At 32.4% G+C, this 27,869-nt stretch overlaps 1 protein-coding gene across 1 annotated transcript in view; it reads right to left on the bottom strand.

Annotated features, from left to right (window-relative positions):
* Window positions 1-27,869, bottom strand: part of LOC148300362 (protein SCAI) — a 107,796-nt gene that overhangs the window by 5,896 nt on the left and 74,031 nt on the right. Inside the window, exon 7 of the mRNA XM_088274899.1 lies at window positions 11,598-11,840. Within this exon, the coding sequence (XP_088131025.1) occupies window positions 11,598-11,840 (243 nt within the window). The remainder of the gene's footprint in view (window positions 1-11,597; window positions 11,841-27,869) is intronic.

Raw genomic sequence — 27,869 nt, forward strand, 5'->3', positions numbered from 1 at the left:
AAACACCTGCTCGGTGTAAGTCTTGTTTTAAAGAGGGAATAGCCTCCTGCGATATCAATTCCCAGGTGTCAATCCATCTCTTTAGTGGTCTGACTGGTAGTCATCTACCTCGGAGTTGGCCGTGCAGTACAATGTAGGGTGAGTCTGGATAGTTCCATTTTCCTTACATGCGTATACCATTGTCTTTTTCGTTGCCCTTACTACCTAACGACATCTTCGATCTCGCATATTTCTCTAATGCTGGTGTTCCTTATTCTGTCTCATCGACTCTTGCCAGATATGCTGCATTTCTGACACTCTTAGCGCGTTTTTTGTTAACTGCGGTGTCTGCTCTGCATTCGATCCCATATGTCATGATGGGTCGCACACAAGTTTTTATCAAACGTAATCCCAATATACACGAAGGAAGATAACTATTTGTTTTTGTGCATTACTATTTATATTAAATTGTTTATCATTGTCAATGATGACGTCAAATACGAAAACAATGTTCGAATTGTTATTTTCTGATATTACTTTGACACGTCTCCATGACTGTTTACTGTGCTGGAACATGTAAAACGTGTGCAACCCAACCACCGTTAGGTTGGAACACGGATCCAGCTGATTAACAGAACGAACTAGTTACTAATCCCCATCACTATCAAAACAGGAGCACTTCTATAATCTCTCTATTGGTATTTCCAATTTGTATGTATTTAGATTGCCAGTAACAGAGACATTCAAATCTATTAAATATTAAATAAAACATTTTACGTTTGTCCAAATACTTGTTCACAAACCTGGTTCCATCCCTAATATATGGAAGTAAAGCATGGAGTTGTTAAAATGAGGAAGAAAGTAGACTGAATGCAGTCGACATATGATCTCTGGCACGGAAAAATGAAGTACAAGTATGATAGATTTTCAAATGGTGAAATAAGGGAAGAATGCAAGGGTGGGTTTAGCATTATCGATAAAATTAAGAGAGATGTGTTGAGATGGTATCCAAGTATCTATATTAAATTCCACTAAAACAACGTTTCATGGAATAACTTAATATTTAAATTAAATTAAACACTTGAATAATCCACTGAATTGAGTTTTATTTTATTTACGACTAGTTTCAAAAACGACAATTGTTTTCATCTTCAGGTACAAATTAAAACTAATGAAAAAATATATATTTAGGTGTATATATAGATCAATAAATATAGGTAGGGGGGTTAAGGAACAACATTTTTTGTAAAAGGAAACATTGATAATAATGGTGACGTATTTTGAAACAGTAAATAAAATAAAACTCAACTCAGTGGATTATTCAAGTGTTTAATTTAATTTAAATAATCATGTCATTCCATAAAGTTAATGCCGAATCAATAAATAGAATAACTTAATGATCACAAAACAGTTTGATTCAAGAGACATCTTCTACACAAAGATGAAAGAATTCGTAGATTCTATATAAAGAAAACATGATTCGAAGGCACGACAAGTTATGTTGTATACAGTTGAACGACCTACAAACTAAAGATGAAGAGAGCTAACTCCAATAGTCTACAAAGACGATAAGTGATGGAGCCAGGAAGAAGAAGACCTACATAGAAAATATAAATAAATAAATGAAATACTCTAGTCTTTAGCTACTCTTGATAAAATAAAACAACTTTGTTTTAACCACTTTTTTATTATGAGTACACTTTAACCTACCGGTTTCGACAAGAACCTTGTCATCATCAGGGTTTATTAAAAACAAACTGAAACATTAAAAACATTAAAATACTCATAATTTATTACATTTCCTTACCAAAAACAATTTAATGCTAACAATTTGTCTTTAATGTTTTAGTATTAAATAAACCGGTAGGTAAAAGTGTACTCATAATAAAAAAGTGGTTAAAAAAAGTCTTTTAATTTTATAAAGTTTATGAAATGATCCACAAAGTATCTGCGAAAAACATTCAAGAAATTTAGCTTCTCTATTGTTAGATTTTTGATGTATTTTTAAGTTAGAAGGAATATTTCGGACATTAAATATGAATTATATTGAATATTTTGTCGACTCTCTTAGCTCGCAACTAAATAAATGTTAATAGAGCGATATTATGTAAGACGCTGCTATTTAATTTTTGTAGAAATATGTATTACGCGGCGTTTAAATAATACTGATGGTAAAATTTAAATAATGACGAATTTCGAAAGATATTTTCACATCGTTCCGTCTTGTGTAAATAAACACTACTAATTTTATTCATTACAATGGTTAAAAACGTATCTTCCAAGATTAAGGTAAATATTTTGAATGAAAACTTAGGCCGCGACGCAACAGAGCTGAAAATTCAAATTAAAGCATAAAGTGAGTTCTAGGTAACTACGCGTAATAAGGCATTTACCACGTATTTATTCTGTTTTATCTAAAAAAAACACAACCAGAATTACAATTAAGGTGATATGTTTTTTCACGAATTTTCTTAGCGTGTATGAAATGTAGATACTTTTCATCATTTACACAAGTTTAATTGTTGGGTAATATATCCAAAATTAAACACGGTAATTGGATTGAATACTACTTTTATTTACATACATCGCTGCCTCCTTTCAACACGCCATATATGAAAAAACTTGATTTTTCAGATCATTTTTAAAAGTTTAAGAATATCATAAAATGTATCAAAAATAAATATCAAGCCACTTATTGAACTTTTTACTATGCAACAGATCTTTTTAGGTAAAACCTGAAGGTTTTTTCTCCATTTGAAAAATATTTAGTATATTTAAAACAATAATTAAACAATACCTTTCCTTCAAAATGCAAAAACAACACTTTCTGCCCTGTAGCGGGTAGCTGGGACATTTTCTGGGCATTCCAAAAACTTATACAACTGAAAATTGATGATTTTTTTTATATAAGACGTTGTTGAAAGGAGTGAGCGATATATGATTATATGTGACGTGTTTCGTCTTATTAAGACATTATCAAAACACCAAAGGTATTTTGATAATGTCTTTAAAAGATGAAACGTGTCACATATATATGTTTAATAAATTAAAATAGAATTCAATCCAATAACCATGTTTAATTTTGGATATATTACATAACAATTCAATATGGAATTCTAGCATCTGTCGGCACTTACAATAAATACATAAGTATAATTTATTTTTTGTCTGACACTTATTGAGAGCATACTAAACTGGTCCATATTCAAATCTGAGACACTGAGATAATGTGAACACATTATAAATAACACTCTCTTAATAATCGTTCACTTTATGTAATCCTACTTAAAAACTCTGCTTCATAACTACCGGTTTTGGAATTATCGTTCCTGGTCTTCGTTTAGATAAAGTTTTAGATAAAAAAAATGAACATTAAAAAATGGACTAGAATTGAGAGTAAAATATCAAAGACGCGTCACGATTATAATGCCCATTTCGTTACAATAAGATATAACTTAGAAAGCGACGTTAACACGACGATTCAAGCAACAATCAATGACAGTGTAAATATTGAATAAACCAAATATTTTTTAAGCATATTTTAGGTTTTATTTAGGATGCTGCTTCTCTCTCTCTCTCTCCTTCTCTTTCTCTCTCGCTCTCTCTGTCACTCACAATAAATCTCTTTTAATTAATATCATTGTGCATATTTAAATAAAGTAGAATACAATTCCAAAGTCTTGTTTATGTAATTTTGGACACAATACCTAAAAATTTAAAATGGAGATCTACCATCTGACTGCAGCTACAATAAATAACAACATTTTGAGTGTGTCCAAATACTTGTTCACAAAATCTGGATTATCTCCAATTACAGGAGTAACCTTCATATTATTTTTTGACATCTCATCAAAAATGAAAAAGAATATGGAAATCTGGGTATTTACGGGGCTGATGACCGTCATAGGCTGGTTTAAGTGATCACTTTACACACGTGTAACATTCACTGATTCTACCCATTATTGACAACCACACTACTCAAGTTCTTGGAAGTTCTGTATATATGAACCAATTTAGAAACCTTGTTCTTGAATCACTAGAACTTGACTAGAGACATCTTTTGGTGAGATGTAAAGAAGCTTTTTACTAAGCAAAAACTCTTATATTAGTATGCGAGGTCCGAATCCTGGATTATAATCACAATATAAGAGTTTCTGCTTAATATTTTTAATATCCATATTCTTCTTCATCTTTGATGAGATGTCAAAAAATAATACAATAAATAAAACTAACTAACTAACTAACCATCGCGCCGCTTCCCCGTAGGGGTAGGCAGAGAGAATAGAGCGCCACACCACTCTGTCCTTGCAAACATTCTTCGCCTCTTCCACGTTCATGCATCTCCTCATACATACCCGCCGATTATTACGACTCCTAACCTGACCACTTTCAAGTATTTGGCATACCTGATCGTGCCATGTTTTTCTCGGTCTTCCTCTGCTTCTTTTCCCACTAACATTTGCCTCGTAAATTTGTTTTACCGTTCTTTCGTCACTCATTCGCTCCACATGTCCAAACCATCTCAACACACCTTTCTTAATTTTATCGATAATTCTTATCTCAGCTTTGCATTCCTTCCTTATTTCACTATTCGCACATCTATCGTACATCGTTTTGTCGCACATTCTTATGAGAGATCGCATTTCGACTGCATTCAGTCTACTTTCATCCTTCTTTTGCCAACTCCATGTTTCACTTCCACAATTAATAACACTTCAAGTATTCAATGAAGCTTTATTCGGTTTTTGAAAACACCTTTTACATATTACTATATACCCGTACATGCATTGAAGAAATAAATTACGATACCAGTAGGTATCGAAATGTCGACACCATCGTATGCTGGCCTGAATTCAAAAAGTACAAACTAAGCGATGAGGAAATTCGGTGTTACTTTAATCTTAGCGCATTGAAGATATTACTTTACGCATGGCAACAATTGTTGAGTTTTTTTTTAATTTAACACTTGAATATACCACTTAATGAGTTTTACAACATTTTGAGTGTGACAAATACTTGTTCACAAAATCTGGATTATCTCCAATTACAGGAGTTATTTTATCTAGTTATCTCAAATTATAAGCTTAATAATAAAAATGAAAATGGTATTTTCTGGCGTTTCTCATGTGTGTGATTATAATCCAGGATTCGGATCTCACATACTAATATAAGAGTTTCTGCTTAATAAAAAGCTTCTTTACATCTCACCAATAGACGTCTCTAGTGAAGTTCTAGTGATTCAAGAACAAGGTTTCTAAATTGGTTCATATATACAGAACTTCCAAGAATTTGAGTAGTGTGGTTGTCAATGATGGGTATAATTAGTGAATGTTACACGTGTGTAAAGTGATCACTTAAACCAGCCTATGACGGTCGTAAGCCCCGTAAATGCCCAGACTTCCATATTCTTCTTCATCTTTGATGAGATATCAAAAAATAATATTAATGAGTTTTATTTATATGTTTTAATTTTTACCAGAAGATGAAAACATCTGCAAGTTTTCGAAACTAGTCGTTTATATAAATAAATACAGTGGTATATTCAAGTGTTTTCATTTTTTTAGATAATCAACATGTCATTCCACAAAGTTAATGCCAAATCAATAAATAATATACATAATTGTTGGGTTGTTTTATAACTCATCATATAACAGGCATCACTAATTGTATTATTTTTTGACATCTCATCAAAGATGAAGAAGAATATGGAAGTCTGGGCATTTACGGGGCTGACGACCGTCATAGGCTGGTTTAAGTGATCACTTTACACACGTGTAACATTCACCAATTCTACCCATTATTGACAACCACACTACTCAAATTCTTGGAAGCTCCATATATATGAACCAATTTAGAAACCTTGTTCTTGAATCACTAGAACTTCACTAGAGACATCTATTGGTGAGATGTAAAGAAGCTTTTTACTAAGCAGAAACTCTTATATTAAAAATTAAAATAATATGAAAATAACTCCTGTAATTGGAGATAATCCAGATTTTGTGATCAAGTATTTGGACACTCTCAAAATGTTATCACTAATTGTGTTCCGGTACTTGATATTAAAATTGCAGATAAATGAATTAATTATGTACAAGTCCTTCTCCAAACACAAGAGCTTAGTCTCTTTGTTGGAGAGGCACAGCGTAGTAAATAAAAGATATTTTATAATCAAAATTCTCTAGTAAACGAATTAAATTGTAAAAAATTAAAAGTAAAAATATTAAATATTTATAAAAATTAAACTTGATTTTTTTTTCAGAAATTTAAAAACTCATACAGTTACTCACCGATTGCTTTGAAATTTTAACACAACGTTGCGTTCGAAGCACGTGCGTGTTTTATTTATCCATATATGTAAAATTTTAAATATTTATCTAGTCAAAATTATAAATATCCATAAGTAATTCACCGATTGATTTGAAATTTTAAAAAAACGTTATATTTGAACACGCATGTCGTTGTTTTATTTTATTTATAATTATTAATTTGGCAGATGACATATTTAAAAATGCCTTTTTACCGCAATGACAGCGCCATCTGTTTACAGTGACAGCAACACATACAATACTGAACATTGTTTACGATGGAAAGCGCTCTTCTTCACAGTTGCTATCATATAGCATTTTCAGTTTTTTTCGATCGCATTTTTGTGTCTAGATCATTAATACTTTCACTGTTTCGCAAGTTTTGTATAATGAAACATTTAGCGTAGTATCTATTTCCTTTCTTTTCTATTTATTCCGAATGAGCCATAGTGACTCTTAACTGGGCACAACTTGTAAACTAATAAATAAAATAATCTAGGTTGTAGGTTAATGATGAGTGGGACCATCCCCGAAAGATCAAATTCAGGGCAGGAATGGTGAGAAACTGCTTCTTCAAAATGCGTGACCTCCTTAAAAATATAAACTAACTCCAGCATCAATCTGAGTATATGTGAGAATTACATGACGCTACATCTTTTCAGCTCTTCTCTGCCGTGTAGAAATCGATCCATTGATTCCCACCTAATTTGCCACGAAGAAGATTGCAACATTCAAAATATGACTTTACCAATTGTCGAGTTTGTTTGCCACTTCGTAACTGCAAGCAATTACCGCTTCAATACGTAGACTATATACGTAATATGAGTTTCTTTAATACATTAGAATTCTAACCTTGTATTGGGAAGTCGATGCGTCACAACTGTTCAACGAGAAAATTAAAGATTAAAACGTTTAAATATCACTTTATCATGTTTACCGGTAAGTAAACATGATAAAGTGCAACTTCATTACTGCAAAAAATCACCGCTTCAAATTTGCAGTATATCTACGTAATATGAGTATCTTTAATACATTAGAATTCTAACATTCTATTGTGAAGTCGATGAGTCACAACTGTTCTACGAGAAAATTAAAGATTAAAACGTTTAAATATCACTTTATCATTTTTACCGGTAAGTTTGTTCGCAACTTCATTACTACAAACAATCACCGCTTCAAATTTGCAGAATATCTACGTAATATGAGTATCTTTAATACATTAGAATTCTAACCTTGTATTGTGAAGTCGATGAGTCAAAACTGTTCTACGAGAAAATTAAAGATTAAAATGTTTAAAATGTCACTTTATCATTTTTACCGGTAAGTTTGTTCGCAACTTCAGTACTGCAAACAATCACCGCTTCAATATGCAGAATATCTACGTTATATGAGTTTCCTTTAAAAAAAAGCTCTTGCATGCACTTGTATTGTGAAGTCTGTGAGGAACTGTTGTTCAAATTATCAAAAAAAAAATTTATAACTCTTGTTATATTTTTTTTGTTTGATAATTTGACATGAAGATATTACGTTGGAAAGAAATACATTGAATTTTTGCGCGCTATTTTTTTTTCAAAAATTCGTAATCACGCGGTACCAAAAATGAAAAAATCGAACAGTCATCAAAAAATGCATAGTAATAATTTGAAATTTTCTACATCCCTTGTTCCTTTGACTTTTATGATTGCAAAAACTGCAGAGGACGATCACTATGGACCAAATTATCTCCGATATGCGCTGTGGCAGGTACACCGAGTTGGAAAGATGAGAGGAGGATAGAGCCGGGTGGCGACTGACTATGAAAGAAGCAAACCAATCATCACACAAATTGTAACCCACGAAGAAGATGCGCAGAGAGGTATTCGGATTTTTCATTACTTTGATTTATTGAAATGATAATGGAGAAAAAAATTTAGAGGACGCGTCACGTTTTATGCACATTTCGTTACATGATCTGAAAACTGAGTAGTCAACTCGGGGCGTAGTTTTACAAGCGTACTGGGAACGATTTTGGCGCCATCTGCACGCGGCAAACGCAATAACCAATAGTGAAAGCATATTAGAAAAACACGTTCGCAGTTTATTGTACACAAATTTGAATAAAAATGGGAAACGATTTTGATAAGCGGAGAGATTTTGAGAAACAAACGTATAAATTGAGTTATGACTTTCATCTTTATTGAGTTCTTGATTCCTCCATTTTTTTATTTATGAATTCTCGAATGCTGAGTTTTAAATAATTTGACAGTGATTTTTTATCCGCCTACGTAGTAAAGGGGTAAGCGCGTTTAACAACCGCCATGAATGTCCCGGGTTCGATTCTCGATAAAAGAAAATAAGTCATTTTACACTCTTAAAAAAAATTTTCGGGGTTCAGATCTTGCATGCAAATAAACGGGTATCTTCTGAATAAAAGGTTTTTCAATCCAACATAGACGGCTGTTGTGAACTCATATGCTCTGTGTAATGAGATTGATCAATATCTATATCTAGGAGATCCGAAAATTTGAGTATTGTGGTTGTCTATCATGGGTAGAATGGCGAATGTTACACGCGTGTAAAGTGATCACTTAACCAGGTATGACAGGTAATAAGCTCAGTAAATACCCAGCTTTTATATTTTTCTTCATCTTTGTAGAGATGTCATAATGTATTTTTCTGACTAATGATCCTGCAGCCACGTTATTGACGATCAAGATGACAATGCATCGGTGCGATGCAGTGCCCTATGCACTTTTGGGTACGCATGAAAGTTAAAATAATTTATTTGTTTTTGATCTTGTCGAAGTTCTATTTTTAAATTGTGAAATTTCAAGGACGCGTCAGTAAGGTGCCTTCTGCTGCCTTAACTTGATCGGTACATCGCGTGGGATCTTCCTTTCCCTCTCTTCCTCTCCAGGCTACAGGTCACAACGAGTCGTTCTAGGCTATCCTCATTGCCACGCACAACGTGTCTAAAGAACTGAAGAATCCGTCGTGTACAGACACTGGCCAGAGTCAAGCCAACCAAGTGTACTACATTTGAGCTTTGTTCTAGTATATTTTTTCTACACGGGATCGCGTGGAACGTACATATCTACCGTGTAAATGGGAGGTTCATTGTGTAAAACGGGAAAAAGCAACAAATTATGTTTAGGTAATCCCAATCAAGTACCTATATAAGTAAAGAATACCCATTAAGCAAATCTATAATCACTAAGCGTTATTGATTTTGGCTTTTCGTATACTTCGACAATTTTAATCATCACAAACGGAATACATGCCTCGTACACCATGAGCAAACCAAAAACGAACCACTTTTCAAGAAAGATAAATATTTATACTGTTCTTCTTCTTCTTCTTACACTTATGCGCACCTAATTAGAGTGAAAAATATTTTTTTACGACATTTTTTGGTGTGTCTAAATCATTGTTAACAAATCCGGGTTTCTGCAGTAGGAGTTATTTGTACATGTTGACATCTCAACATAGATGAATAAAAATATGGAAGTCTTAAAGAATATGAAAATCAATGACTTTGTATGTGCATTAAATAAACAGCGGGAAAAAGAAAACTCCGAAGCAGACGATATAGGTGACGGAATCGATAAAATGACAGCTAACGAAATATTTAACGCATAAGAGAAATGTATGATATACGTGTGTACAGTAATGATAATGACAGGTCGTAAGCCCTGGGATGCTCAGACTTTCATCTTCTTTCATATGAAAACGATACAGCTTCTTCTTCAGCTCTAAACAGCGCCTCGACTATTCTGATCCTTATTTAATCTCGTATGTTCCAAAGAGATCTCTCTCGCTGATTTTCTATTTTGCCTTTTATGATTAGGTGCAATAGCTCGTACTTATCTCCTCTCAGCACATGCCCCACATAGGACACCTTTTGGACTTTGATATCAGTCAGCAACTGTCTTCCTATTTTTGTTCTTTGGATCACATTTACGTTTCTGACCACAATATTGCCGCATTTTGAGTGTGTCCAAATACTTGTTCACAAAATCTTCGTTGCCTTCCCCACCTAATGACATCTTCGATCTCGAAAATCTCCCTGATCCTGGCGTTTCTTTTTCTCTCTCGTAGACTCTTGCCTGATATGCTTCTTAGAGTCTTCATTTCTGACATTTGCATTATTTACATCTCACCAATAGATGTCTCTAGTGAAGTTCTAGTGATTCAAGAACAAGGTTTCTAAATTGGTTCATATATATAGAACTTCCAAGAATATGAGTAGTGTGGATGTCAATAATGGGTAGAATTGGTGAATGTTACACGTGTGTAAAGTGATCACTTAAACCAGCCTATGACGGTCGTCAGCCCCGTAAATGCCCAGACTTCCATATTCTTCTTGTCAAAAAAAATAAAAATATTGAAGACATTTTATGAATATAACAGATTGGATGAGAAATATACAAGATTGAACGGCGATCAGGACCATTGGGGCGTTATTTCGAACTGCCTAGGACAAGGACAATTGTGTCACCTACTTTCAAAATCCGCCAGATCCATGTAAGTCGATTTTACAAAAAATAAAAAATTCTCCGGGCAACATTAATGTTTCAAAGATCTGTCTATCATTCAATAAAATATTATGAAATAGAGAATCTTCCCATTGTTTTAAAATTTTTTTAGTACAAAAAAATACGAGACAAACTGATAATGACGTCATATTAATTTTTGACCTATCCTGATTGGCCGATATGGGTCAGAAGGCGAGTTCCATGATTATGGCAGAATTCGAAATACAACGCTGTTTTTAAGTATTTTTAGTAGGGTTTTCCAGTATTTAAATATTTTAAACAATAAAACCCACAATTGGCATTCAGATAAAGTATTTATTTTGAAATCTTATTAAATTGGATCTGGCGGATTCTGAAAGTATGTGACACAATTACTCTCAAGTGATAGTCGATGTCAGAAGGCCTGACATGACACGCACCAAAAAATTATATATATTTTTCTGATATATCATGCGTTGGGTGAACAATCCAATGTGTAATAAAATAAAATAATGTAAAGATAGAGAACTTCTAACCACTGTCAAAAGACGAAAAGCCACTTCTTTGGTCACATATTCCGTGGCGAAAAATATGCCCTTCCACAGCTTTTAGTAGAGGAAAAAATAGAGGGTAGATGGGGCTTGAGGCGTAAAAGAACATCATGGCTTAAAAATCTTCGACAGTGGTTTGGAATACCAGAGACAGCAAACGTCATTCAGCTGGCCCAGAATCGTGTGGAGTTCAAAGAGATGTTTGCCAATCTCCGATATAAGTGGCATGATCAGAAGACTAAAGTATTTTAAAATATGTAAAGTCTTACCTTGGAAGGCTGATGGAATGTCCTGTGGCGACATGAGGGTCACGATCGGCTGTCCGAAGTACCTCGGAATGTGTTGGAAGATGAAGGAGTTATCCGAATCGATGATGATGAAAAGAGGCCTCCTTGTAAAGGGATACAGGTCTCCAGGGTGCAGGCAGTGCATCTCTTTGAGATGTATGCCCTTTTTACCCGTATCCATCTCGCGCCGGCTGTTCGTGTGGACTCCTCCCAAGTCATAAGCCACTGTAACAAAAGTAAACGAAATGAATTTTGAATGAATCAATAATGATCGGGTATTTAGGACCCGTGCTTCGTCCATATTTAATGCGTAAACACGTTTCAGTTCAGTTGGGTAGAGCGTGTACTGACAATAAGCCCTATGCCGTGACGCATTAATTCAAGAATATTAATTTGATGTAAAAGGTACAACGTAAAAATTAAATTAATATCGAACGCCCAAAGCAACATCATACATTATTAGACACTCTAAGTACCTACCTAAATAAAACCTCCGTCATAAATTAGGATTTATTCTATATATATATATACAACGTCATATATATATATATATACATATAAATATATATATATATATATATATATATATATATATATATATATATATATATATATATATATAATATATATATATATATATATATATATATATATATATATATATATATATATATATATATATATATATATATATATATATATATATATATATATATATATATATATATATATATATATATATATATATATATATATATATATATATATATATATATCGGTTTAAAGGTGTCTCAACATCATATGAAACATGTGTCGATCTTCCCTTTATATGAAATTTGACCGAAAACTGACTAAGGAAAGAATGCAAGGCAGGAATAAGTATAATCCATAAAAAAGGGTGTGTTGAGATAGTTTAGACATGTGGAACGAACAAGTTACGAAAGAACGGTAAAACAAATTGATGATGCAAATGTAGTTGAAAAAAAGAGCAGAGGAAAACCGAGGAAAACTTGAAAGCAGCCGGGTCAGGAGTCGAAGAGTCGAAATAATCGTCGGGTATGTATGAGGAGATGCATGAATGTGGAGAAGAATGTTTGCAAAGAGGCGTACTATTCTCTCTGCCTACCCCTGCGGGGAAGCAGCGTTGATGGTTAATTAGTTAGTAAGTTAGTTGGATTTGTCTTCCCGAATTTTCGCTTCCCGGTTTTAGAGTCTTTGAAAGGAATCTCAGCCTACATTTGGCACATTGCCAAAAAGGATAATCAAGTCTCGAAATAACTGTTTTAGGGTGTAGACAATAAGGATCGATAACTTTTAGAATTAGGGTTTCTTTCCTATTGCTTCACCCGACCACCATGAGGTTGTTATGGCTTAATTCAGAAACGATGGTGACACGGCTACGCAATGCGATGGGTCCTTTCCCCATAAACTGGGTTACTAAGACACTTGCCGGGGTAGTTGAGGAAACAATACAAAGAACATCGTCTGCTATAAAACGGACATACTAAGTAAACGAGTTTACATGTGTATAAATGCTGCTTTTAACACGGTTAAGTCGGAAATACGTAAAAACTTCCGTATACTGAATTTCATTACACATATACGATAAATCGCAACTTAATTTTCTTTAAACCTGGGTTACATTTGACGTGGTTGATTTTTTTTGCTTAAAACACCGTTTTTGTATTGAAAAAATAAGTTTTTGTATTTAAAAATGGTTTTGGCAAGAAAAAAGTCAAAGAAAGGTTACAAAAAGATACAAAAAAATTTATAAAAATATTCTTTTAATATATTAATTCTAAGAAAAAGTCACATTCTAGTACATATTTAGAAAGTGAATTTTATTTTTATTTTTATAAGAAATTATACTTTTTAGACAGCGATTAATAACTGTAAATTTTCAAGGAAGCGTCACGTTTATTACACACATACTTATGCGTACATTAAGATACAATAATCAATAAAGAATAATTTTAATAGTTTTTCGATAATCTCAAATTAGTTTTATCCACTGCATTTGAACTTACGGGAACATTTGAATTTAAGTAAAGGGTGTTTTTTTTAGATGTTCGGTTTTTAAACAGGCAACCTTGTTGAATTGCCCATTAGACAGTTCAAAGTTGAGCAGAACACAGAGCTTTTGTCGAGACGAACTTACACCCGTTAAAAGTCACTGTTTGGTGTGCCTTATGGGCAGGTGGTATCATTTGCTCATATTTTTAAAAAGGCAAAGCTGACCAAAATGTTACGGTCAATGAAGAGCCACAGAACCATGATCACCTCAGTTGAATGGCATTGATGTGACAAAGCTGTGATTTCGACAAGATTGCGCAACATGCCACACGGCGAGTGTCACCATTAATTTATTGCGGGAAACTTGTATGTGTATATCTTTAAGAAAACTCTTCATATATTATTTTTATACGGTATTTTTTTAATATTTTAACTGCTTTTATAAATTCGGATTATCTTATAATTAGAAAAGGTGAAGAGTACACTTATTCATAAATATGTAATGATAGGTCAGGCCACTCTGGCTTCTAAAATATGTAATATTGGTTTGCTGGGACTGGAAGAAAGGAAAAAGAAAACCGAGCGAAATTGAAATATTTCAGCATAACATATTCAAATGGCGAAATACGAAAAAAATGCAAAGCCGAGATAAAATCGATAACATGTCGCACACTCCTTTCAACAACGTCATATATCAAAGATCGTCAGTTTTTAATTGAGCACGTTTTCGGAATGCCAAGAAAATGTACTATATCCCAGCAAAAGCGGCATATTTTTAACTTAATATTTACCCGCTACAGGGCAGAAAGTGTTGTTTTTGCATTTTGAAGAATAGGTATTGTTTAATTTTTTTTGTTGTTTAAATATACAAAATATATTTTTCAAATTGAATAAAAACCTTCTGGTATTACATAAAAATATCTGTTGCACTGTAAAAAGTTCAAAAAGGGGCTTGATATTTACTTAAAATACATAATATTATATTCATAAACTTTAAAAACGTTCTCCTGAAAAATCATGTCTTTTGATATATGACGTTGTTGAAAGGAGTGAGCGACGTGTGTTAAGATGGTCTGAATGAATGATGAAAAACCGGCGGAACAGATTTGTGCGCGCGTATGGGAGAAGAAACCCAGGAAGCTCGGAGAGGATTACATATCACTCACTCCTTTCAAGAACGTCATAAATCAAAAATCGTCAATTTTCAGTTGTGCATGGTTTCGGAATGGACAGAAAATGTACTATATCCCAGCAAAAGCGGCATATTTTTAACTTAATATTTACCCGCTACAGGGCAGAAAGTGTTGTTTTCTCATTATGAAGAAAAGATTTTGTTTAATTTTTTTTATTAAATATCCTAAATATTTTTCAAATGGAGAAAAAACCTTCAGGTTTTACCTTAAAAGATTTTACAGTAAAAAGTGGCTTGATATTTATTTTTAATACATTGTATTATATTTTTATACTTTAAAAACGTTCTCCTGAAAAATCAAGTTTTTTGATTTATGACGTTCTTGAAAGGAGTGAGAGATATGGTACACCACATATTGAAGCGGTCTGCGTGTACACGTGAAGGGAGAATGTGGAGAAGGCGAAGGCTGCTTCCAAAGAGATTATAATTTGGTGTTACCCAATACATATTCAGTTAGACCCGGTGGCGCTGTTTTAGTATTGGGCGATGGTATTGTCAACCTTCGAATTCGTACCCGGTATATATTATGTATTATACAAGAAATTGAACACATTTTTATGCTCTAAACTAGTTTGATATTTATTTACTAACGTATTTATTTCATTAATATAGTTACACAATACAACTTAATTCATTATATTATTTATTGATTCGGCATTAACTTTGTGGAATGACATGATTATTTTATTAAAATGAAGCACTTGAATATATACCACATTATCGAGTTTAATTTTTATTTACTAGTTTCGAAAACGACAGATGTTTTCATCTTCTGGTACATTATTAAAACCAACGAACAAAAATGTTTCCTCTTACAAAAAATCTTCTTCCTTAACCCCCCTCCCTATATTTATTAACCTAAATATACACCTAAATTTATATTTGTTCGCTAGTTTTAATTTGTACCAGAAGATGAAAACATCTGTCGTTTTCAAAACTAGTCGTAAATAAAAATAAAACTCGATAAAGCGGTATATACAAGTGTTTAATTTTAAAAAATACTTAATTCATTCATAACATATTTCAACTTAAAATATATCTTAGCTCTTGTGCTTGGAGAGGGACTTAAAACACATTATTTGTACGTAATTTATTATACAAAAGTCTTTTATATATTTTTTCAATTAATTTGAATAACAGGCATTCATTTTTTTAAAGAATTTTCATATATCCTTTTTACGTCTGTATGGTTAAAAATTTTGAATTAAAAAAAAAAGTTTCATTAGTAAATTAAAGATGGATAGATTATCTCTGGCTTGCATTCTTTCATTACATTGGTACAAGGACTCGATTGTGTACTGCCAATTTAGGTTTCATTCTTAGGCTTTTATTTGCTTTAACTGATTAAGTGATTCCCAGAAATTACTGTCCTTTCTATATCTTTATCCCTTATATAAGCAGTAGTTTGTTTAACTAAAGCCGGCTCGTAAGAGAACGGGTTCTCTATGCATCTTTGGCGTGGATGAAAAGCTCACGATTGCTTAAGAAATATCTGCAAATGATTTTAAGTTTAACGGTTTAAATCTTGGAATGCTACCAAGAGCATGTATGATTCAATAACGAAAATAATTTACTTTGCTTGGATTTTGTTACATCTCGAGAATGAGTCGTGGATGTATAAAAAGATCCAGGCGAATTTGTAAATCATGCTTACCCTATTTACAAAGAGTCTGTAATTTAATCCGCATGGTTGTTTTTAAGATTCATAATTTTTTTTTTTAAAAAAAACAAAAAAACAATAAACTTTATTTTTAACCGCTTTTGTTTAGGAATTATTTTTCCAAAAGGTTTATAAAAATACCTTGCCTACTTCAGAGATGGATAGGTCATAGGAAGAAAAGCAGTAGCTATCCTACTTACTTGGCGTGACATATAAAAACCGAAACTAGAACCTACCCTATTTTACTAAGTAGTACCTATCTTACCTTACTATATACTCATACTGCCTACTCTAGTAAGTAGTACCAGCTTACCTTACTATCCACCTCTACTGCTTACCCTAATTAAATCTCTGGGATAGGTGTACCTTGTTTTTTCTTCTTACCCTTATCCGCGCACCCAATGGTGCATAGACCACTGCATCGTATTGACGCAGTGTTATCTTGATCGTTACTTCAAAGCAAGGTTATCACTCTTGCGCTTCATGAACTAGTCCAGGGTAAGATTAGATAAATATTTTAGTGTAAAATCATAAACACTTATTTCCACCCTCTCCCCCTGGGAAACCCGGACTTTCAACACGGTAGCTAAACACGAAGGCAGACCTGAGGCCAGTAGGCTTTGTTTACAAAGTATTAAGGCCAAACTTACATTAATAAAACTCAGTTGGCCTCCGGCAATGCATAGTGCCGGAAATCTAGTTACGGATTTTTTTTTAATAATTGCATTTTTTGTGTTTTTGAAAATGTATTGAAAACATATTTTAAAATTTTTTACAACTCATTACTTTTAAATAACTCTTTTCTCGACAAAACCATATAAGTATGTATTTTTTCGAAGGAAAACTTATTTTTCAATACGAAAACAGAGTTACAGAGAAAAACAATTACGTCAAATGTTACCTGGGTATAAAGAAAATTAAGTTTGAAAGAATAATGAAACCCTTATCCGCACCCCAATGGTGCATAGGGCACTGCGTCATATAAACGCAGTGTTATATTGATTGTTTTACACATGAAGGAAAGGTGATCAGCCCTCTGCTTCAGGTACCAGTCCAGGGTAATATTGAATAAATATTACAGTGAAAAAATCACTTATATTTATTTTACTCCCCTTGGGAATCGAACCCGGGACCTCTAGAACGGTAGCCGAGCGTGCTGACCATTACACTACGGAGGCGGACAAATATGAAAGAATACTTGGCCTTAACAATACACAATTTTTCCAAAGACCAAAAAGAAAAAAATACATAATATTGCAATCACTCCCAGTTGTAGGTCCTCAAAAAATATTTTACTGAAAAATGACCCTGTTTTTTTTCGACTTAGTTTGATCATGCAAAGCAGCTGTCACGATAAATAAATTATAACGTAATTGAAAGTCTATTTATTGATTATAATATAAATTATATAATAATATAAAAAAAAAGAAAAAGACTTGGCACGATCAGATCAATCAGAACCTAAAATCTGGCGGTGTCAAAAGTCTGCGTAATCGGAGGGCATGTATGACTAGATGTATGGATGTGAAGGAGGCGAGGAGTGTATGTCAGGACAGAAGAGTGTGGCGTTCCATCCTCTCTGCCTACCCCTGCGGGGAAACGGCGTGATGGTAGTAGTAGTAGTAGTAGTATATAAATTATAAGTTCGCTACGGACATTTCTAGGTGGAACTGCTTCTTATATAATAAAGACAACTTTTTTATCTTACATTATCGGACTGATGTCGGTAACGATGTTCTATTAAACCGATTAGAAAAAAATTATATAGTTGTTATTTTATTATATAACAAAAAATACTACAATATTACGCCACTTCCCCAAGGGGTAGGCAGAGAAAATAGACCTCCACACCAATCTATCTTTTCAAATAATCTTTGATTCTTCTATATTAATGCATCTCCTCGTTCATACACGCGATTATTTCGTCTCTTGATCTGACCTGGCTCAAATATTTGAAATACTTGATCATGCAAATTCTGCCACAATTTTTCACAAAAATTAGTTTTTACTGTTCTTTCTTCACTCATTCGACACTGCATCATATAAACGCAGTGTTATCTTGATCGTTAACACTCCTTCAGGTACCAACCAGTCCTGGGTAATACTGAATAAATATTAAAGTTAAAATCACATATTCATTTTACCCCCCCCCCCCTGAAAATCGAACTCTGGACCTCCAGAACGGTAGCCGAGCTTGCTGACCATTACCTAAGCCTATTTTTTTTGGAGGTAGTAAATAAATATAGTCCGCCTCCGTAGTGTAACGGTCAGCACGCTCGGCTACCGTTCTGGAGGTCCTGGGTTCGATTCCCAAGGGGGGTAAAATAAATATAAGTGATTTTTTCACTGTAATATTTGTTCAATATTACCCTGGACTGGCACTGAAGTGGAGGGCTGATCACCTTTCCTTCATGTGTAAACGATCAAGATAACACTTCGTTTATATGACGCAGTGCCCTATGCACCGTGGGGTGCGGGTAAGGGTTTATTATTATTATATAAATAGAAAAGTATTTTATTAAAAGGTATACTGAGCGTAAACAAATTGTCACGATCCAATTACAAAATAAAGAGCTGGCAAGAGGGATTTGAGAAAGTTAGCACGTTCGTTTCATTCATCGCCGGAACTCCCGGTTTTATTCTGTGCGGATTTTCAACCCCTAACAGGTTTGTAGAATACGGTCGTAATTCTGTTTAACCACCGAACACCTTCCTGAAATCTTTTCATGCGCGTTACTCAAATAATTCCAAAGGGAGAATATGAGTAGTCTACTTGCACACCACGTTATGTTTAAAAAGTAAGCTTTTTAGCTAATGGCGGCAATCGGTAGACACTAACGTCTTTCATATTATTTTTTGACATCTCATCAAAGATGAAAAAGAATATGGAAGTCTGGGCATTTACGGGGCTGACGACCTTCGTAGGCTGGTTTAAGTGATCACTTTACACACGTGTAACATTCACCAATTCTACCCATTATTGACAACCACACTACTCAAATTCTCAAGTTCTATATGTATATGAACCAATTTAGAAACCTTGTTCTTGAATCACTAAAACTTCACTAGAGACATCTTTTGGTGAGATGTAAAGAAGCTTTTTACTAAGCAGAAACTCTTATATTAGTATGTGAGGTCCGAATCCTGGATTATAATCACACACATGAGAAACGCCAGAAAATAACATTTTAATTTTTATTATTTAAGCTTACAATTTGACCAGATAATTTATGTACACGTTTTGAACAATTTTCAGTGAACAAGTATCTTTGTTTAACATAATCTGCCAAAATTCATTAAATTAGGAATAAAATGGACTAGAAATATCAATACTGTTCCAAATCTCGCTATGCCGATCGACAGTTCAATTTCAAAAATCTCTTAGTTACTATAAAATTGTTAAGTTGCGTAGAATGTTGTATAATCATGCAAAATCGGGAAATTTAAGCGTCAAAAACATACTAAATGTTTTTAAATAATCATTTATTTTGCGTAATGCATTGAAGTGGTATTACTCAAAGTGAACGATGAATGATAAGGAGAGTGTCATACTAAAGTTACCTGGGTCTTGGCACTCTAAATTTGATGCCTCTAAAATATTTTTTTAAAAGAAGAATTAAATGAAAATACTAAAGAAGTTAATAGTGAAGAGACTTTAATGAATGAAGAAATGGACAGAGTGTAATAATAGATTTTAATTAAAATTTGTTAAGAGTAGATACGATAAAATTTTGAAAATAAAACGGTTTTAAAACTGCCTATTTTGATTGAATACAACTGTAAAACTATCCATGTTTAAAGTACTTCGTGCAAAACTGTTTATATTACATTTTAAAATGCAAATCAAATGATTGTTGATAAACACTGTTTTTATTTCTTAACATAAATGAATTTGAAATTTGTAACCGACATCAACAGACTGGTGGTAGGCTAGGAAAAATTATATATGAAATACACAACAAGGCAGAAGTTGTAAACCATGATTTTATATAATATGATGGTTTTCAACTCCTGTCTTCTCGTGAATATAATTTATGGAGTTTAAATTTATATTTGAAGCACAAACTTCGTGATTTTCCATTTTATACTTAAAATGTAACTTTGTTTTGAAGTCACAGTAAATATTTTTTTTATAATTGAATTATTTTGTCTACCGGGTTTGAAGCTAACCGCTTCTTCACCGTCAAAATATTTAAAATTTTGCTTAGCAGACAATTTTTTAGTAATAATCAGTCTTGATAAAGAAGCGGTTAGGTTCGAAACTGGTAGACATTATAATCAAGTAATAAAATATTTATGGTGATTTTAACACAAAGTTACATTTTAATTATTAAAGAACTTTGTCTAGCCTCACACCAGTCTGATGATGTCGGTTACAACAAAACCCGGTTGCTAGTCAAATAAAATTCATTTGGAAAAAATTACACGGTTGTTATTTTATTTTATAAAATGCAGTTCCACCGAGAAATGTCAATCTAAAACTTTAAATTAATTTGATAGGATCGTAGACTCATTAACTATAAAGATAAATATTCTTATCAGCTATTGCTTTTTTAACATAACATGGTTTGCAAGTGGACTACTCATAAAACCCCTCACAAAGAAAACACCTTTTCGCGTAGCTAATGTTACGGATTCAACGTACCTACCTAATTTCCATTGCAAAAATGTATATCTGCCGAAATTCGGGTTTTCCGGAGGACGGAAAAACTGATTTACAATCGTAACTTAATCCTTATAAATAAAATATTAAAACACGTTTCGAATATGTTTACGTCATACGAACATCAAATTTCATTCAAGAATTTTTTATTAAGAAGACGAGCCTTGCAGGCGCTGGCTATAGAAATGTATTATTTATATTTTGTGTATTAAAAGTATTATTATTTATAAAAAAATATTGTTCCTTTTGTCCAGCCATTGTCCAGTCACGTTTTCGGTGTGTCCAAATACTTGTTCACAAATCTGGATTATCTCCAATTACAGGTACTTTTTTTCATATTGTTTTTTGACATCTCAACATAGATGAAAAATAATAGAAAAGTCTGGACAATTACGGGGCCTACGACCGTCATATGCTGGTTTAAACGATCACGTGTATTACAATCTCAAATTTCAGATAATAAATTTTTAAAGGTTAACTTTAATTATAAAGTGGGGAAGACAATGTATGAGCATGTGAGGAGAATGGAACCATCTAGACTCCCCCCCATCGCACTGCTCAGCCAATCCCAAGGTAGACGACTCCCGGGCGGACCACCAAAGAAATGAATTGACAGTTGAGAATCAACATAGCAGGATGTAATCGCCATTAAATAATCCCTTTTAAAACAGCCCACAAAACCTACACCAAGAAGATGAAGAAGAAGAGGAAAAAATTAAGATAATATAATGAATCAGATTTATGTTAACAACATTTCGAGTGTGTCCAAATACTTGTTCACAAAATCTGGATTACCATATTCTTCTTCATCTTTGATGAGATGTCAAAAAAAAAGATTAATGTTTCTTTAAAATATTAAGGGTACCGTTAACCTTAATTCGAAATTAATTATCTAGAAGAAATTAATTAAGCTAGTGATTTTGATTCAATTTTTGTAATTAGTGTTAAGTGGAATAAATAATTAATGAATAAGACTTTTACTTAGTATATAGTATACCCGAGAGCAGAAATTACTTAAGAAAAGTTTCCTTGTTTTGGTTATTTGAGGAAGAATAGGAATACAACTAAACATTCTAACAAATTGTTCTAACAAATTTGAAAACAAAATTTAATTAACATTAGAATTTAACAAAAGTTTAAATATAAATAAATCTTACATCTCAACTTAAAAACATTAATATAATATATATTTATTATATATATATATATATATATATATATATATATATATATATATATATATAAATAATAAATATAATAATAAATAATAATATATATATATATATATATATATATATATATATATATATATATATATATATATATATATATATAAATATATATATATATATATATATATATATATATATATATATATATATATATATATATATATATATATATATATATATATATATATATATACATATATATATATTGCTAATAAAATTATGATTGAAAACTCTTTCATTGATATGACCTATGACTGAATTTGCAAGTCATATAAAAAAAAAAAATCACACGTACAATCAAAACGACATTGAATCTTAATTAAAGTTATACTCTAATAAGAAAGTTTAAATAATAATTTAAATTCTAATAACAATATAAAATGATTTGTCATATGTCAATAGATACCTAAGAATTATCTTTTTTCAATGATCCCATAGAAGTATAATTAGACAAACCCTACACCATCCCCATTCTTCACCCTCGAGAAACAGCTCCCAAATGTAAGGTTTACAATTTCAGAAATGTTTGATAATGATGTCGAATACATCGAAACACGCGTCGCAGCACATTAGAATTATTAATACATAGTGGTATTAACAAAGTATTACTTGAATATTAAATGGATAGATATACACGTACCTCAAAGTAACCGACGAATCAATTAATGAAATTACAGTTTACGTGTCTGCTGTGTAATGGAACACAGCGATGTTCTACTCAATAATGAAAGTAAAATACTTTATTTTAACCCGCTAACACTCGGTTGAAATTTTCACTGTTAGGAACTCAAAAACAGTCGTGACTAATACCTTCAATTAATTTATGAATATTTAATAAAAATAGAATTTTAGGAAAATATTAGCGAATGCGGGTAAAATAATCCCTAAAGCTAAAATGAACAATATTTGGAAAATTATAAATTTTCAGTTAAAAGCCCTCCGAGGCAACATTATTTACAAATTCAACGATAAGATTATATATGTTTACAATAAATAGTATGTTTACAATCTGTATGTACTTAAATGAAAGCACTGTACACTTGTTACTGTGTAATTTCGTATAAAAAACAAAGATTAAAAGATATAAATTTAAAAAAAAAATAATATTACCAACAATTGTATTAAAATCTCTAAAATATGGCCATGTCAATAAATTCTGCCTTTCCCAGAAAACAAATATAAGGGTACATACCTACATCCCCCATTAGCTACTGTTGTCTCCCATAAATTATTGCTGCACATGTTAAAACTGTCACTTAGAATTGTATAGCTACATAAGGACCGTAATCCATTTGATCTTCACATTCGTTTGATAATGCCCTAACAAGGCGAAACAATTGTCACAATATAATTTTTTATGTATTTTTTATGTGATTTTTGTTAATAAAATACAACTTAGTAGACTCAAAAAATCTGTGTTTGATTTAAAATTAATACATAAGATTAAAAGAGATTATTTGAAACAGTATTTGAAACAGAGCGAGAGAGAGAGTATTAGTAAATACCTAGGCTTCCATATTCTTCTTCATCTATGTTGAAATGTTCAAATAAATATAATGAATTTTGTTAAAATACAATGCTTCTTGGCTCTTATTCTCTTATACGGCTATAAAACAATGCACATTACAAGGACACAGAGAAGCCGTGTAGTAGTTTGAGAGTAGTAGTTTGAAAGTAGCTTTGAGAATAGGTGTCTGCGAATAATTTTAGGCGTGCGGTGGTTTGACTTTGTGAGGAATGAAGAGATAAGGCGTAAGATGCACCAAATATTGGTCACAACTGTCGTCAAGAAAAGCGATTCAGTTAGCTATGAGAGCCTTAGTCAAGCTTGTCTCTTTTACAAGGCAGGTTCGCGCCGCCCAGGACGACCACTGCTGACAATTCGTCGGGTGTTCTCATCTTGACGTCTGACTTGGGAGGATGCAAGGGAGCTGGCAACCGACAGACAAAAGCCTGGTGACAGTTCGTGGACTCCGCATGCTCCACGTAGAAAGCGGATATGGTAAAAGAAGAAGAAGTAATGAATTTTACTAATCTAATAGTTATTCGAATGAATGGTTATAATTTATAATCTTTCCATACAACTGGATTCACCCCATCGCTTGTCGTTAAGTTTCTACATCTAATGGCTTTTTGTATTATTGCCAATTCTCGCAGAACTTTTTGCTCGCTTCTGTTTTCTACAATAATATTTCTGTATTTTTAGAATAGCTAACATTATATCGTACTTATGTTAAACACATAATCCGAACTAAAAGTTTTTCTTTTCTCTTGTAATTGTTCACGAAAGAAGAAATGGAAAACTAAGTATGAACCCACTAGTACATTTTGACGAATATTGTTAATTAACTAATTCTTTCCTGACAAATCAAATACTTGTAGTTTATATTAGCAGTTTAAATTTTTTTTTTATATCTATTGCATTCTTTCCAGTACCCTTTACTATAACATTTTGAGTGTGTCCAAATACTTGTTCACAAAATCTGGATTATCTTCAATTACAGGAGTTATTTTCATATTATTTTTTGACATCTCATGTGATCACTTAAACCAGCCGATGACGGTCGTCAGCCCCGTAAATGCCCAGACTTTTATATTCTTCTTCATCTTTGATGAGATGTCAAAAAAAAAAAAAAAACCCTTTACCATAACCTAAAATAAAATGTATACCCACACGCAGGCCATGCCTTTGTAAGATATTTTTTTGTATTAATATAATAATATATTTTTGTACCTTCAATTATATTAAATAAAATTTTATAAAAAAAAATCAGTACAAACGTTCCTAACATTGGAAATTTCTGAAGGCTTGTAGTTCTCTTTGAGAAGATATCTCGATTATATGGCCATATTTCTGTTATTTAAAAATATGACATGATGATATTAGGTTCAATGCAAGCGAGAGGGATTGCTTAAAAATATTGTTTTTAGTCATGTGATTATTTTCAACCACCTCTCTGTTTAAATCTTTTTAAAAAGCGTAATTTTCTTAATGATTGAGGGGAAGTAGTTTATGTGACGTTTCATAGATATGGGTATAATGTATCATTGAAAAAAATTGTAATTAAATAAAGTATAAAGTAAAAGTATAAGTATAATTTGTACGCCTCCTTAGTGTAATGGTCAACACGCCCGGCTACCGTTCTGGAGGTCCCAGGTTCGATTCCCAAGGGGGGTAAAATGGTAAAATAAATATAAGTGATTTTTTCACTGTCATATTTATTCAATATTACCCTGGACTGGTACCTGAAGCGGAGGGCTGATCACCTTTCCTTAACACTGCGTTTATATGACGCAGTGCCCTATGCACCATTGGGGTGGATAAGGGTTTTATTATTTATAAGGGAAAAAGTGGAAATATTTTTTCAGTAACAGTTACCCTTATCGTGTTGTAAGAACTAGTTCGTCTAACCCTAATTGGATTAAAATTATATTATATTATTTATTATATCGGATACCGGATTGTTTACCCTACGGATGAGATGTCAATTTTAAATGTGTCTCAACTTGATATGAAACATGTGTCATTCTTCTCCTTTTTATGAAATAAGATGGAAGTCTGAGTATCCCAGGGGTAAAGACCGAAGGATCTAAGACCATTGCATAAATAAAATTTTCAATAATTAGTGCAATATGGATGTTCAATATTGGGCAGAAGGTGAACGTTATACAAGTGTATAAAGTGATCGCTAAGCCAGCCAAATGCTAAGTCGTAAGGTCTGGGATGCTCAGACTTCCATCTTCTTTCATAAAAAAGGGAAGAATGATATAAGTATATATTTATATATATATATATATATATATATATATATATATATATATATATATATATATATATGTATATTTAAATATATATACATATATATATATATATATATACATATATATATGTATATATATATATATATATATATATGTATATATATATATATATACATATATATATATATATATATATATATACATATATATATATATATATACATATATATATATATATATATATACAGTATCTACTCAATGAATTAGGGCCACGCAGAATTTTGTTCAATTTCTCAATTCAAACAGAAATAACTCAGAGAAAACCTTGAATAAAACAACATTGAATTTTATTTACACATGAACACTTTATTACGCTTAAATTATGCATATATTTTCATATAAATATAGTAAGTATTTAGTATTTCCACCTTTGGCAGAAATAACTGCCTCAATTCTTTTTGGCATACTTAAAATGCACTGTTGTATCATGTTTTTTATTTCTTCGTCTTCTGACCAAATTTTTTGAATATTTTTTTTAGACAGTCTACTGTCGGATTTGGAAATGAGTAAACCTTATTTTTAACATGCTCCATACGTTTTCTATAGGATTAAGGTCCGGAGAATTTCCAGGCCAGGGGAGCAAGGCAGATTTTTGTTGGACAAAAATTTTATTATTGATTTAGCCCGGTGGCAAGGTGCCCCATCCTGCATGAAGGTGTATGGACCTTCTGTTGGGTCGAGTGTATGGTAGAAGGGCAATAAAATTCGTTCGAGGACCTGCTTATAGGAATTTTGGTTCATTGTTCCTTCCACGAAAAACAACGGTCCAGGTAAATTGTTAATAATACATGACCATATCATTGTTGCAGGGGGGTGTTTGATAACTTTTACCACACAGACCTCATTGTAACGTTCCATTTGTGTTCTCCTGACGAATCGACGGCTCTCTGTCACGGCTTCTAACCGGCACTTATCACTAAAGATGACCTGAAAAATAATGAAAATTTAAGTTTAATTTAAATATATAGGTTTATTTACTAAAATGATATGTTGAAAATTCAATTAAAATAAATACCTTTTTCCAATCATCCACCGATTAATTTCGATGTAGCCTGGCCCATTTTAATCGATCCGCTTTCATTCGTGGTGTCAATTTTGGTACTTTTACAGGGCGCCTGCATTTCAGATTTACTTCGTAAAGACGTCGCCTCAGTGTTGATACCGATATATTTATACCCTCTTCTTCCAATTTTATTTTTAATGTTTTTGCTGATGCACTACGGGTTTCTAAGGCACTTTGAACGATTTTTCGATCAGCCCTCGGTGTTGTTTTTCTAATCCTACGACAGTTCTTTCGCCGATTGCTGGTGGCGGGTGACTAATTTTTTATTGATTTTGAAAATCTGTCCACTGTTTGACGAGAAACGTTTTCTTTTTTTGAAATTTCTCTATTAGATAGTATTCCTAATTTCAGTAGCACTATAACACTAGACTTTTTTTCCTCAGAAATGACTTTACTTTTTCCCATTTTGTCCTTTCCAAAAAAAACACTTGTGTTTACAAAAAAAAAATTATACTTTATGAACTAAAATTAAAAATGAAGTTTTTTTCACAAGACACGATAACTATATAACCTCTCTGAACAAAACAACAACCAGAACTCAAGAAACTTCACTAATAAATGAGATAGGACTATTTTTTGAACTTTCAACTATCTGTCTACCTGTGCTAA

This window comes from Brachycentrus maculatus, unplaced genomic scaffold, assembly GCF_059751285.1.
Source record: "Brachycentrus maculatus isolate JH-2025_06_01 unplaced genomic scaffold, ASM5975128v1 h1tg000743l, whole genome shotgun sequence".
Taxonomy (NCBI): domain Eukaryota; kingdom Metazoa; phylum Arthropoda; class Insecta; order Trichoptera; family Brachycentridae; genus Brachycentrus; species Brachycentrus maculatus.